The sequence below is a fragment of the Polyodon spathula genome, chromosome 12 (genome assembly GCF_017654505.1).
Source record: "Polyodon spathula isolate WHYD16114869_AA chromosome 12, ASM1765450v1, whole genome shotgun sequence".
In the NCBI taxonomy this organism is placed as follows: domain Eukaryota; kingdom Metazoa; phylum Chordata; class Actinopteri; order Acipenseriformes; family Polyodontidae; genus Polyodon; species Polyodon spathula.
In genome coordinates this window covers 28,556,986-28,569,567 of record NC_054545.1, presented here as the reverse complement: position 1 = coordinate 28,569,567, position 12,582 = coordinate 28,556,986, and the positions used below count along the sequence as shown (strand labels likewise).

The 12,582-nt window shown below is 36.6% G+C and overlaps 1 protein-coding gene across 6 annotated transcripts in view; it reads left to right on the top strand.

Annotated features, from left to right (window-relative positions):
* Positions 1 to 12,582, top strand: part of LOC121323828 (testican-1-like) — a 186,761-nt gene that overhangs the window by 85,436 nt on the left and 88,743 nt on the right. For 3 of the 6 annotated variants that reach the window (XM_041265087.1, XM_041265088.1, XM_041265086.1), the window contains one exon: positions 11,365 to 11,451. The exons of the other annotated variants lie outside the window; for them this stretch is intronic. In XM_041265087.1, the coding sequence (XP_041121021.1) occupies positions 11,365 to 11,451 (87 nt within the window). The remainder of the gene's footprint in view (positions 1 to 11,364; positions 11,452 to 12,582) is intronic. 6 annotated transcript variants of the gene reach the window in all.

The window sequence follows — 12,582 nt, the reverse complement described above, 5'->3', positions numbered from 1 at the left end:
ATGTCTAATTTGTATGCTTGCAAAAGCCTTGTTCTCCAGTGTTAAACCCCATTCTCGGGACTATCAGCCCACATCTCTAATTAAAAATGAAAAGCGTTGGCAGACTCTGTATCACAAGTCCCCAGAATACACCAAGCTATATGACAACTGGCTTTAGCTTAATCTCTAAAAAGTATTATTATACAATTTATTTTCAGATACTCAATTTATCATATAGCAGAGTTTAACCATATATATGATTGTCCTCAATACAATTTTCAATACATATTTTTATTCTAGAAAGCCATAGTACTGACTTTGTGTCTTAATTGAAGTTTGGTATGAATGTCCTGATCACTAGGGATATGTTTTTCCACTCTTCTCAACTGATAACTTCCTAAATACCTGAAGACTGTCTTCTTTTCACCAGCAGTCCAGCAATGCATAATTCCATTCAGAACAGGAGATCGGGGCTATGGACCGATAACCTTGATGTTTTCAGGTAAAAACTTGTATGCAAAACTTTTAGAGTAAAAACTCTTATGCATGCAAATAATACATAAATGACTAGAGAGTGTTAAACCCTGTTGGCACAAGTGTACAGTATGTGCATATTTAGTATTATTACTTTTACCAGGCCAGTATGTCTGTGATTAAGTCTAAAAAAAAAACATATTTGTTCAGATCTAGCAGAATGATTTGAAACCAGCCTAGTTTGTTGCCTATTGAATAAAATAACACTTGATTGAATGTAAGCTGTGAATGGCGAAATGAAAAGTGCTAAACACTGCTTTTGCGAACCTTGCACAATTGTCAGTCTTGAAAAAAAAAAAAAAACAATTTTCAACTGCCCTTGCTGTGTGCACTGAAGCTGGCATCCTGTCAAGGCAGAATGGATAAAATAAATAGGTTTTGCGAATCATTAATTAATGTCTTGCATGGATATATACATTCTCTATCTGCCTCTTATGGGTTCTGCTTTGCAGTTTTACACTTGGGCTGCCTGAGCTAGCATTTCCACTTGCTTTAGAAGGTGAAGGACTCTGTACATCCCATGTTTTTGTATTAAATCAGCAAACCAAATTAGGAACACAAAATATCTGTCCTTTCTGTTTCAATGCATTTTTGAAATCCTTATAAATAGACACAAGCACATACTGCATTCTCTTCTGATCCTATACAGGGGATGGGCAGCAATCTTGGAACAGCTGCCATAATACTGTCAATAGGGGGCAAACATAAAGATCAATTACAGGACACATGCATTGATAATAGGTGTTGCTAATGTTAACCTGTATTAGAACTAGACTACAGAAAGCACTAGCCAAAAAGTTTTCTTAACTGACTTGGTTTCTTATAATTTTATTCCAAAGTATCCCCAACACTACCTAGAGTTTAAAAAGTGTTTAACAAACTATGATCTCCTTTGTTAAAGCTGACCATGTATAAAAAATAGCACGCCATTGAATAATTGAAAGAGCCATAGTCAAAATGCTATTGATGCATTTTAACTTGCATGTTTTTTTAATTAATTGTCATGAAATAAAGAATAAACTAAGGTATCACTCATATAACTTATGATGAATCTGAAACCTGACACCCTAAAGCAAGCTTCCCAGAGGATTACATAACCCCTCCAAACACCTGGGGTTCTTTATAGAGCTATCTGCTGTTTGCATAGTAACTGATCTCTCCAAGGAGACTGGGAAACTAATGCTTCTAATTAAAGGTTTACCAAAATGTGAACTGCTGCCGTTCTCTGTACAGTGATTTTGCCCTTTTGAGCTGCAATCATTGCATGGTAGGGAGACCAGTCGGCTGAATTCTATTTTGCCATTTAATGAGGAATTGTTTCTGCCTCAAAATCTAACAACTAATATCCTTTTCAAATATATATTTTTATGTTCATTCTGTAATTTTGAAATACAGCTCTGTACTGTTTCTCACTATTTGGGGGTAATACATTGTAATTACTAATGTATAATTTGATACATTGATTGAATTACACATGATGCTTCTCTAATTTATTTATTTATTTATAACATGTTTACTGCTACATATTTCTACTGCTACATATTTTTTAATTGATGCCAAAAAAAGTTAATTTATTTTACATTTTTTTTTACATAAAACAATGTTCTCAGCTGTTTTTGCCAGATCCTTTCAAAGTCTCTCTGGAGCTGAAAGTGGGGTGCTTGCATTAAATGGAGCTAATTAAATACACTTCAAATTTATTCTAATCCTCAGATTTGTGGTTGTAATGGTCCATATTATTGAAGCAATGTACAGCTACATTTTAAAAACAGACACAATAAATACATAAATTCAGAGCTCAATGTTTTTTTTTTTTTTTTTATCTTACTTTGATTCTAGTTTTGTAGAAATAAATGTAATAATTTACCTACAGTAAGCTCTACAAAACTATACCTGAATGTGTGTACCGTCCTGTAATTATCTATTTATTTGCATGCCTTTAAATCTAAACCATGTGATGTATGGTGGTAGACATAATGAATAGACTTGATCTGTTGAGCTGTCCGTGGTGCTGAACCAGCAGCCCTAATTGCTTAGGCTGAGGAATGTAGGAATTATGCAAGGAATGTAGGAGTCATCCCACATCTGCCTCAGAGATCGGCTTCTCTCCATCTTTCTGGTTGTATCTGCCCAGGTTCAGTTTAATTGCATGTATGTTTTTAAGGGTGGTGCTTTTTTTTAAAATACATGGTCAGCCGATTATTCCAAATGTGTAAAAATATCTTCCTGTATGAACGTATTCATCCTTTTTTTATGAACGTGGAGTGGCTTAGTTAAATGATAATGGTATATTAAGCCTTCCATCTCCTACTCTCCAGGTCCTTTCTATCCTAAGTTAATAGCATTTGTATTTTTTGTTCTTCAAATAATAGTTGTGGGTGTGATGTAATCGGTTCTGGATAGCTTGGTTACATCCTTAGTGGATTCCTGTTCACATTTCCTAAGTTTTTCCAGTAGGAATGCCAGTATGTGATTATATTCAATCTCACAACCTAACCATTAATGGACTCAGGGGTTGATTTGATCAACCTATACCCTACCCTTCACTGCCATTACACACTCATAGGATGTGTTAGACAAGTCTCTTGTTTATGTGACTCCTTGTAGCTGACATTATGACCTGGTTAAGGGCAAAAGGCTTCACATTAGATTTTAATAATTTATTTCACCATATAGAATTAATATATTTTTCTTCACTGAAAGTTGAATAAAACCTGCTAAATAAAGTTAACACATTCAATTGCATTCCACTTTGTAGTTCTCCATATAACAAAAATTGACAAATATATAATATATATATATATATATATATATATATATACAACCATGTTTGTTTTTTTGTTTTGTTTTTTTTAAGGCGATGTAATTAGTACTTACATAGGGTTATAACAAACTTTAAAACCAAGTTATATATTTTTATAAAATACAGGCAAATTTTCATAAACTTTAATGGACGCAACGCAAAGCATGGACATCAAAGTTGGGGTTTAGTACGGGTATATCAGAAAATAAACTAATTTGATCTAATCACATAGCAAATAATCCAATTGCTGACAGTGTTAGCAAAATATTCTATATGTTAAATTTAATTCCATGCAGCATTACTACAAAGCTTTCAAAATGATTGTAAAATGTAACTCCATAATCAACTCTGTGCCTCTCTACTTGTCAACTTGAGCTGACAGAGATCAGACCTTTAAAATATACTGTACAAAACACCAACTGAATGCCATGGCCCTAATCACAAAGCTAAGATTTTTAAGCCTGTTTTTTAAATGTAGTGTTTAGGAAACTTTGTAGTAAGCTGTTTAAAGAAAACAGTTTCATTTGTAGTTGTATTATGTTTTTTGTTTAGAATCACTTTGTATATCACGTTCTGCTTCACTTGTCACATCGCAGTGACTTTATAAAACCCAGCCTTCTGTTGGTGTTTTTCATTTCAATGAGAACTAGGGAGTGGCAATATTGTAGTGAACAAGCCCATAAACATACCCTTATATGTAATCAAAGTGTCTGCTGGAGCTTATAACTGGGTTTATATACAGTCTCTTTACTCATATCTAAAAATAATGAGGTTTCAATGGAAACCTTTGAAACACATTAACCACCGGTGCAGATCTATCACCTATAATTATTTCCAAGGGATATAGCCCTGTGTAAAAGATAGATTTACTGCTTAGTAGAATCTGGGTAATGGTTTATTCCAGATTTTTTTTTTTTATTATTATTATTATTATTATTATTATTATTATTATTATTATTATTATTATTATTATTATTATTATTATTATTATTATTATAATCAAAATGCAGTAAATACATTAAATTCTTTCTGTGAAATGTCACCAACTAAAATGAATGACGAGATGTTTATTAAATAAACATAATTTACATAAGGCATGTATGATATATACATTTATATTAAACAGATATTAAATAGTTTCTGTTTTGTTGTCGTTTTTCAAGGTTTTCAAAGCTTTCTTTTGAATGATTTCTAAGCACGTGAAGGACATTGTTTAATGTGTCACTCCATGCTTATTTTCTACACTGTGATTTAAGCTTATAGCAGGGAAACAGCACTTTTTACCATCCATTTTCGGACCATGCAATGAACCATAAACTTTTAAATTAGAAATTTGGGAATGGCAAAGAGTTTGGCTGATCTAGCCTTCATTATATTGTCAATAACTGGAACCTGGAACTGAATGGCATACTGAACAACTCGGTACCATTACAAACATCATAAAAAGGCTCTTTGGAGTTACCATCAAAACACCTTTAAGCAAGAGAGTATACTTAATCTTTTAGCTTGTCGATTTCATCCTCCAAATTCTTTTTCCTTCATTTTGCAAATCTAATAATTTATCTGTAACAGGTAAACAATGAATCAATGTTGTGTCAGGAAAGTCGCTGTGGAATATATTTGAGATATTGATAGATATGTAGGTGATAACTGACTGCAATTACAGCATAACTGGACATCAGAACACCTTATAGACACAGATTGCAATTATTCAGCACATTTTCACAGAAGCTTTTCTTATAAATAAATCTAATAAATATTTGGTGTGACTAAAAAAAAATAAACATAAACTGGTATAATACTTTATTCTCCCCTAAAATATTCCAATTGTCATATTCATATGTCAATTTCTCTGTAGTATTTTATGGCCTAGCAAATTCTAATAAGCTTTTTTTTGTTATGCATACTTACTCTCAATGGTTAGGAGAGAGTTCGTAAAAATAAATAAATAAAGATGACACATTTCAGCTCTCCAGAGTTCAGTCTTCAGTTTTGTTCTGGCAGCAGTGGTCTAGCTGCAGTACATTTTTCATTTACACAGATTAATGGCAACACAGTATACTTGTTTCCTAAGGACATCACTGAGGCCACTGGAGATGGAATGACTCCTGGTGGCCAACAATGTCCAGGTGATCTCCAGCCTGCATAGCAAAGCTGACATCTCCTGACCCCCAGTGCATGCCTGCCTCCATCCAAAGCATCATCCTTTGTGGATGGAGTTACGAGCAGCCTTATCTGGGTGACAGTGATGGAATAGATATTTGAGATATGGTGGCAGACTGTGCAGTTCCTTTAAGTCAGAGACAGGATTAGGAATAACTTAGGTTGGAAGAGAAAAGGAGTCATACATCAGCTGGCAGCAGCTTTGAATGTCAGTTTGAACTGAAATTGAACCGGTCTTGAAGACATGGCACCTGTCTTGAATCCTTAATAGAACTAAAGCCCAGAATCAATAGAGGAAACCAGTTCATCCCTCAAGAAATGGGTTTTAAAAGTAAACAGCACAAGACCATTCACTGGCTTACCTGAATCAGTTTTGTTTGGAATGTAGATAAAATGAAAATACATTTCTCAGTTTGAAATACAACATGTTTCAATCTCCACGAAGAAACATCAATGATGCTGAGTTTTATTAACAGATAAAGCAAAATAATTACACAGCAGCCAGTGCTGCCGGCTGCTAATCTTATATGAAAAAAGAACACTCTTGTGAATATTTAATAATTGTACTCTAACCTTTTAGCTACTGATAAAATACAATATAACACTATGGTAGGATGTGGGTAGTCACTGACACAGGAGACAAAAGTGCGTTTGAAAAAACACAGCACAGATGCTCAGTTATATTTATGTTGCTTTTCAATAATTTATTTTAGCCTGCAGAGGGTGCTGTTGTCCATGGCCTGGCTACCAACGATGGTATTCAGGTCCTCCGGAGTACCACGTTAAGGTACGCAGTGGGTTGCGGGCACACTCGCAGGTGCTCAAAGAATAATGAAAACGAAAAGGCGAAAGAAAAAGGGAAAATAAAACACAGTAATGAAAACTACAAATAAAAGGTGCTGCACTCAGCAGCATTACCCCGGCCGTCGCAGCCTGCATGGCCCGGTCTCCATCCAACACTCGCTGCTCCCTCAGCCTGCTGTCGCTATACATATGGGGTCTGCCCAAGGTTTCCACGCTACCACTACTTTTTTGGTTTTCTTCTCTCTTAGATTTCTTTCACAGTTTTTCTCCCGGCCATTCTTAGAGGGGCAGAGCTGAGGGAACAACAAAGTATTACTTTATAGGCCCAGAAATCCCCCCAAAGCCTGCCTCCCAGGCACTCAGAGAGAGGGAAAGCCCACACACCCTCTTCCCCACCTCTCTGTGTCACTGCTATGACTGGCAGGTGGATCCCATAGGGGGTTTCTGCCCTCTTCCCTTAGCACTATGCATACTTCAGATGTCCATTCCAGGTCTCCCCTTGTTGCTTCTTATTAGAAACAAACACCCTAGTCTACATGTATCTATATCATGTAAAATTGAATTATCAAACAAAGCTTCCAGTATTTTTTAAGCTAGTGCTGTGCAAAGAGTAGGGCACAGGTATGTGTGTGTGTGTGTGTGTGTGTGTGTGTGTGTGTGTGTGTGTGTGTGTGTGTGTGTGTGTGTGTGTGTTTGTATTTCAGCTTCATAAAAATCCCCCAGGGAAGCAGGAAGGATAAGCTTTCTTAAGAAATACAAATAAGACCTCATCTTAACAACACTGAGTGGCACTACAGCTTACAAAGCAAAGGATGTTTAGTTTGTCAACAAACCCAGGATAATGCACTCAGTTAGTAAAAAAAAACGCATTTCATATTTGGCCAGGTTAACAATTTGTCATCCGATTCAGAGACACAAAACACGTATTACACACTGAGTGTACAAAACCTTCTGACTTGACAACATTAGAGGTTTTTCACTGCAAAGCCTGGTTTGGGACCGTTCTGTCTATCAATGCCAGTTATATTGTTTGCAGTTCATTAACAGTTTGCCAGCCTGAGTCTACTCCCTTCCTTACCTAACGAAGTATGCAGAAAAATCCGAGTCTCTTAATCTGGGCTGGATGATAAATTGCAGTGTTATGCCATTTTCAATACTGCCAAATTGCCCTTTAAATTCCAATTCCCTGCCTCTTGTGCTAAGAGAGAGAGCTAAAGTGGCAAGTGCTACAAGGGACGTGTGTTTGTCAGGAGTCATTGACTTTATGAAGATGAAAAGTCATGTAAAGTCAAGCGAGGGGGGGGGGGGACGGGGACTTATGAATTACAGATCATGAATGCATAAAACATTGCCCTGTATGTGCAGAGATAATGCAGCTCTGGCGTCAAGAAAGGGTTTTGCAAAAGCAAAGTTTAAAATGACACCTGCTATGCCAAGAGACCCAAATAGCAGACTTGATTTCAGAACTGTTTAGCTAGAAGCACTGCTGATGCAAGATAAAAGTCTTTGAAACCAATTGGATTGCCTTTTACTTCTGAGACATGTTTTGAGTCCCTCCTTGAGAATGTTCCTGTGGTTCAGCAATTATTATAACAGAGAAGTCTGATTGGATTCAGTTATTTTTAGTGAATTTCAGTGAAGCTTGTCAGGGCTATTCTCAGCAGATCTCGGCATTGTTCCTTCATAAATTTCCTTCTCTCAAACATGGCTGCTTTCTAAATTGTATGGTCCCTCAGGGTAAGCTGGAGCAGACCCAAACATTTTAAATAATTTAATAATTGCTAATGGGAAAAGTTTTTTTTTTTTTTTTTTTTTTTTTCCAGAAGAAAGATGAAGCCCAGAGACAAAAATAACCCATTGGAACAAATGATTCCAAGTAATATTTTGCATTTGAAAATGATGAGTCTATGTAAGGTCTACAAAAGTTATGACGTAGACAGGAAATGTTTGGAAGCATGACAGTTAAGTTTAATGTGGTAGAATATAAATGGACATATATATTGGTTGGAAAATACATCTCCTAGGTTATAACACCACCACTAAAGGCTGTTCTTTGAATGTAGCTTCTTGGGGTACATTTTTGTGTTGCTCTCCTCACTAGGCTACATCAACCAAAATGGTACTTGTGTTGCCCTCATTGCCCTCTTAATTCAGTTCAAACCTATAGCGCCACCAGTAAGCTTCCGTTTAAGAATAGATATAAATTAATGATTTCAACAAAAGCTCTGAATGTATGTCGGTTCGTTCACAACCATCTTCAAGGCCACTGTCAGGTGCTTTTACATGATTCTGATTTTCAACTACAACACATGCTGTCATTTAATTGAGATGTTTTCTTGAAAGATTTATATTTATTTTAACTATCACCTTGTTTTATAACCAATAAAACAATTAGTGTTTATATTTTATAATCATTTATTGGCATCTCTTCTTAATTTGTACTGAGCTATGACTGCAAAATTCCCTTATACGAGTTAACATACAGTATTAAAAGCATAATGAACTCTAATAAAGCCTAACATATGTAAGACCTGCAAAGCCCATAGAGATTTTTATTACCATGGAAAATCTGCACAATTACCGAGGTAAACTTTTACATAGTGAATATTTATAAACTCCTTTAACAGTCCCCCAACATATCCTTCTTACCGTAGAGCAACATGATTCATCCAAGCAAGTGCAATGAAGATTTGCAATATTTATAACACAGTGCTTTAAGTGCAGCAAGTCATCCCATTAAAAACCATCTGCCACAAAACATTACAAGATATGAGTAATAAACAAAGCAAAACCTTCATAGACAATGTGTTGGGATTCCACACCATTATATCTGCAAGAGCTCCCCTAGAAATCTTTTCCTGTGATAAATTCTGTAATACAAGCTCCAAGCCTCTTGTAATTCCACATTTAATGAGTAGCTAAAGAAATAATTTATCTGCAGAATAGAAGCAGGAGAAAGATGAAATGCCTTGAAGTCATGCAAACAACTCATTATTTTTTTTTAATACTATACTTATTACAGAACATGATCTTTGAAAAACAATAACGCTCTTTCTAGCTGCGTTCATTTTAAAGAGAGATGTGGTTGTTAACAGGATTAATCTTACAACCTACTCATCAATAAAAGCTACTACAGGTACAGAGGTCCATGGAGTCAGTAGACTAATACCGATACCTTTTTAATTACCCCCTGGATCTTTTTTTATATTATATGAGGATGTTTCTAGGATGGTCAGTTGTTCACTCCTGACCCTCCTATTCAGACAATCATTCAGATAATATCATATATATATAATATATATATATTATATATAATATATATATATATATATATATATATATATATATATATATATATATGAAATAAGGCCCGGCTGGGTGTCAGTTTATGTCAAATTCATGAACGCCGCCAGGCCTTGTGACCCCCGAGAAGTCTGCATATTCAACGTATATGGACACCCTGAAGGGCCTTATTGCATTTATAATCCAGGTAAATCAGTGGATTTGAAGAAAAAAAAAAGCATAAATCATGTTTAAGGCAAATAATTATTAGCGTTAAATAAAGTAGTCCCATGTATATACACACTAAGTTAAGACGAGTAAATTAATTTAATTAAAACATGTAAAAGAAAGTAAATCATTTCTTTGATAGTGTGCACATTGCCATTGAAAAAATACACCAGGAGGCGGAGTTTAGACACGACAAAATGTGTCGGATTTCAGTAATTTGTTCAAGATCTGTGTCAGAGAGGGGTGGATGATGTGCACAAGTGTCTTTTTGTGTTTTTCTTTAGTGTTACAAACTGCTAAAAATACATTATTTTAAATGACAAAGTCAGGGTGAGTGAACATAAAGACAGTGTTTTTTTTTTTTTTGGGGGGTGGGGGTGGGGGTGGTGGTTTCTGTTTTGCTATCTTCCAGTTCATTTAATTGTTCTTCATCCAAATTGTCATGTCTGCTTACTACTTTGGGATTTTTTGCAAGTAATTGGTCACTCAGTTTCATAGTTACAGCTGTACAGCGGTGAATGTAAGCAAGATGACAACCGATAATTACTTTACATTTTGTGAGGCAGCGCAGTAATTTTGAATGTTTGACAAGGCTTCAACAGTTTGTATCCATCCACTATATGGACATGTGGAACCTCACGCGAAATGAGGGATACCAAGTCATATCTGGCAATGCATGTTTGCCAAGAGCACAGGCAATGGACTACCGAGCAGTGGAGAAATGTGAAATATGAATCATCCTGAACCATGTTCTCGACAAATGGATGAGTGCACGTGTGGCGCCAACCTAAAGAACTCTACAGCCCTGAGTGCTTGGTTCCAACAGTAAAGGGTTGTAGGGTGTATTTTCCTGGCATGGTTTTGGTGCACTCATTCCCTTAGAAGGCAATATCAATGCTAATCGCTACTTAATGCTACTGAGTGATTATCCACCCCCATGTTGCAGCTTTTTTTTTCTGGGGGGTGGGGGGTGGTGGTGTGTCATCCAGGATGACAATGCCTCCATCCACAGAGCACGTGTGGTCACCCAGTGGTTTGATGAGCATGACACTGATGCTATCCATATGTCATGGCCTTCTCACTCACCAGATCTGAACCCAATCAAGCATTTATGGGATATTCTGGAACAATGTCTGAAACAGCGTTTTCCTCCTTCATTAACCAGGTGTGAGTTGATTGACTTTCTCGTGGAAGAATGGTGCCACACCCCTCCTGCACAATTCCAGAGGCTGGTAGACTCTATGCCACGGCGCATACAGGCTCTACTGGCCGCATGTGGTGGCCCAACGCCCTATAAAGTGACTACAGTGGTGCTTCCATTTTTTTGTCCACTACCTGTATATTGTAAGAACAAATACATTTCACCTGCCTTGACAAGCACTGTCTTGGTAATCTTTTGTCATTAGCTTGTAGAACCTCATTCTTTTTGTTTAAATGCCAAATCCTCTTAAAGTAGTATTGAATCAGCTACAATTATTGCTGTAACAATAATGCTTACTGTGGATGTTCTGAGTACATGGCCAGTCCTGTGGAAGAAATATATTATACTCATGGATCTGTTGCCTTCACAGCGCTTGACTTCAAAGCCGGGAGGGAAGGAGAAACAGGTCGCACAACCAGGGCTGGCTCAGCAAAATGGAGACCCAAGGAAGGGAGAGGTGAGCACAAAGCACACAGGGATAGGGATCTAGCCTTTGTCTGTTGACATGATATATAAAAAAAACAAAAAAAAAACAGCTTGTGTCTGACAAGAAGACAATTACAAGAAGACCCTAGCATTGTATGTCATTATATTTTTCAATCATCACATCCTGATGATCTTTGAAAATTTCATGTGGCCTCAAAATAGATCTTGACCTGTCCTCCTGCCATACTCTGCCCCTATTACATCAGTAAGAAACACCCCACAGAACTAATCCTGTAGGTGTGTACCAGCTGAACTTAGAGAAGAGGCCATAGGCACCATCATGCAATGACAGAGACAAAACACAATATACACAGTAAAGAATATCATTCCCATTGGCTCTTTCAGTGAAATACATCCTCAGATCCCGTGTAAGCAAATACCCAACAGTTCAGTCTATACTGTACACTCATGCAGGCCTGGTATTGCTTATGCATACTGGAAATGAATGCAAAGCTGTACACACCTGCTTAATACAGACATCTTTGAATACCTCTTAATTGTTTGGAGCAGTGTCTATACAACATGCCAGCTAACACACTTGTATGAAGCATATGACTGAGCTGCTTTGAGATGTTATTGAGGAAGCAGGTATGACACCAGAGCCGAAAGATCTGAATTTAAATGAGATGTATGCAAGGAAATCTGTTGGGTTTTAAAAAATGAAATATTGTTTTTTCTTTGAAAATACCTTACAGAGTTCCTAGGTGTGGTCTGTGGTGCATAATAGTAGTCCTGTTCTTCCGATTGAGCATAATATTTAAAGTAGCAGTGCTTCCTCACTTCTCCCACAAGCCTGTGCCATTGCATTGAAGACATGCTGTTTCCAAGCCTGCTGACTTTCACTGTGCTATGCAACCTGTCATTACTAATATACAGTGCTACTCTCTGAGACGATTCAATAATAGATTATGGAAAGGGTACTAGTAGTTCCCCTTAATACATGTGTAGTCTTTGCTCTACAATGTCAGAGAAGAGATATTTAATACACCTTTCTTTTTTTTTTTTTAAATCTGCACAAAATCAGAAAAAGAAAGTATAACCCTCAACCCCTGGCACACACTTCTAAGCCTCATGTCTGATCTTGTTGTGAAAAGTGACCACA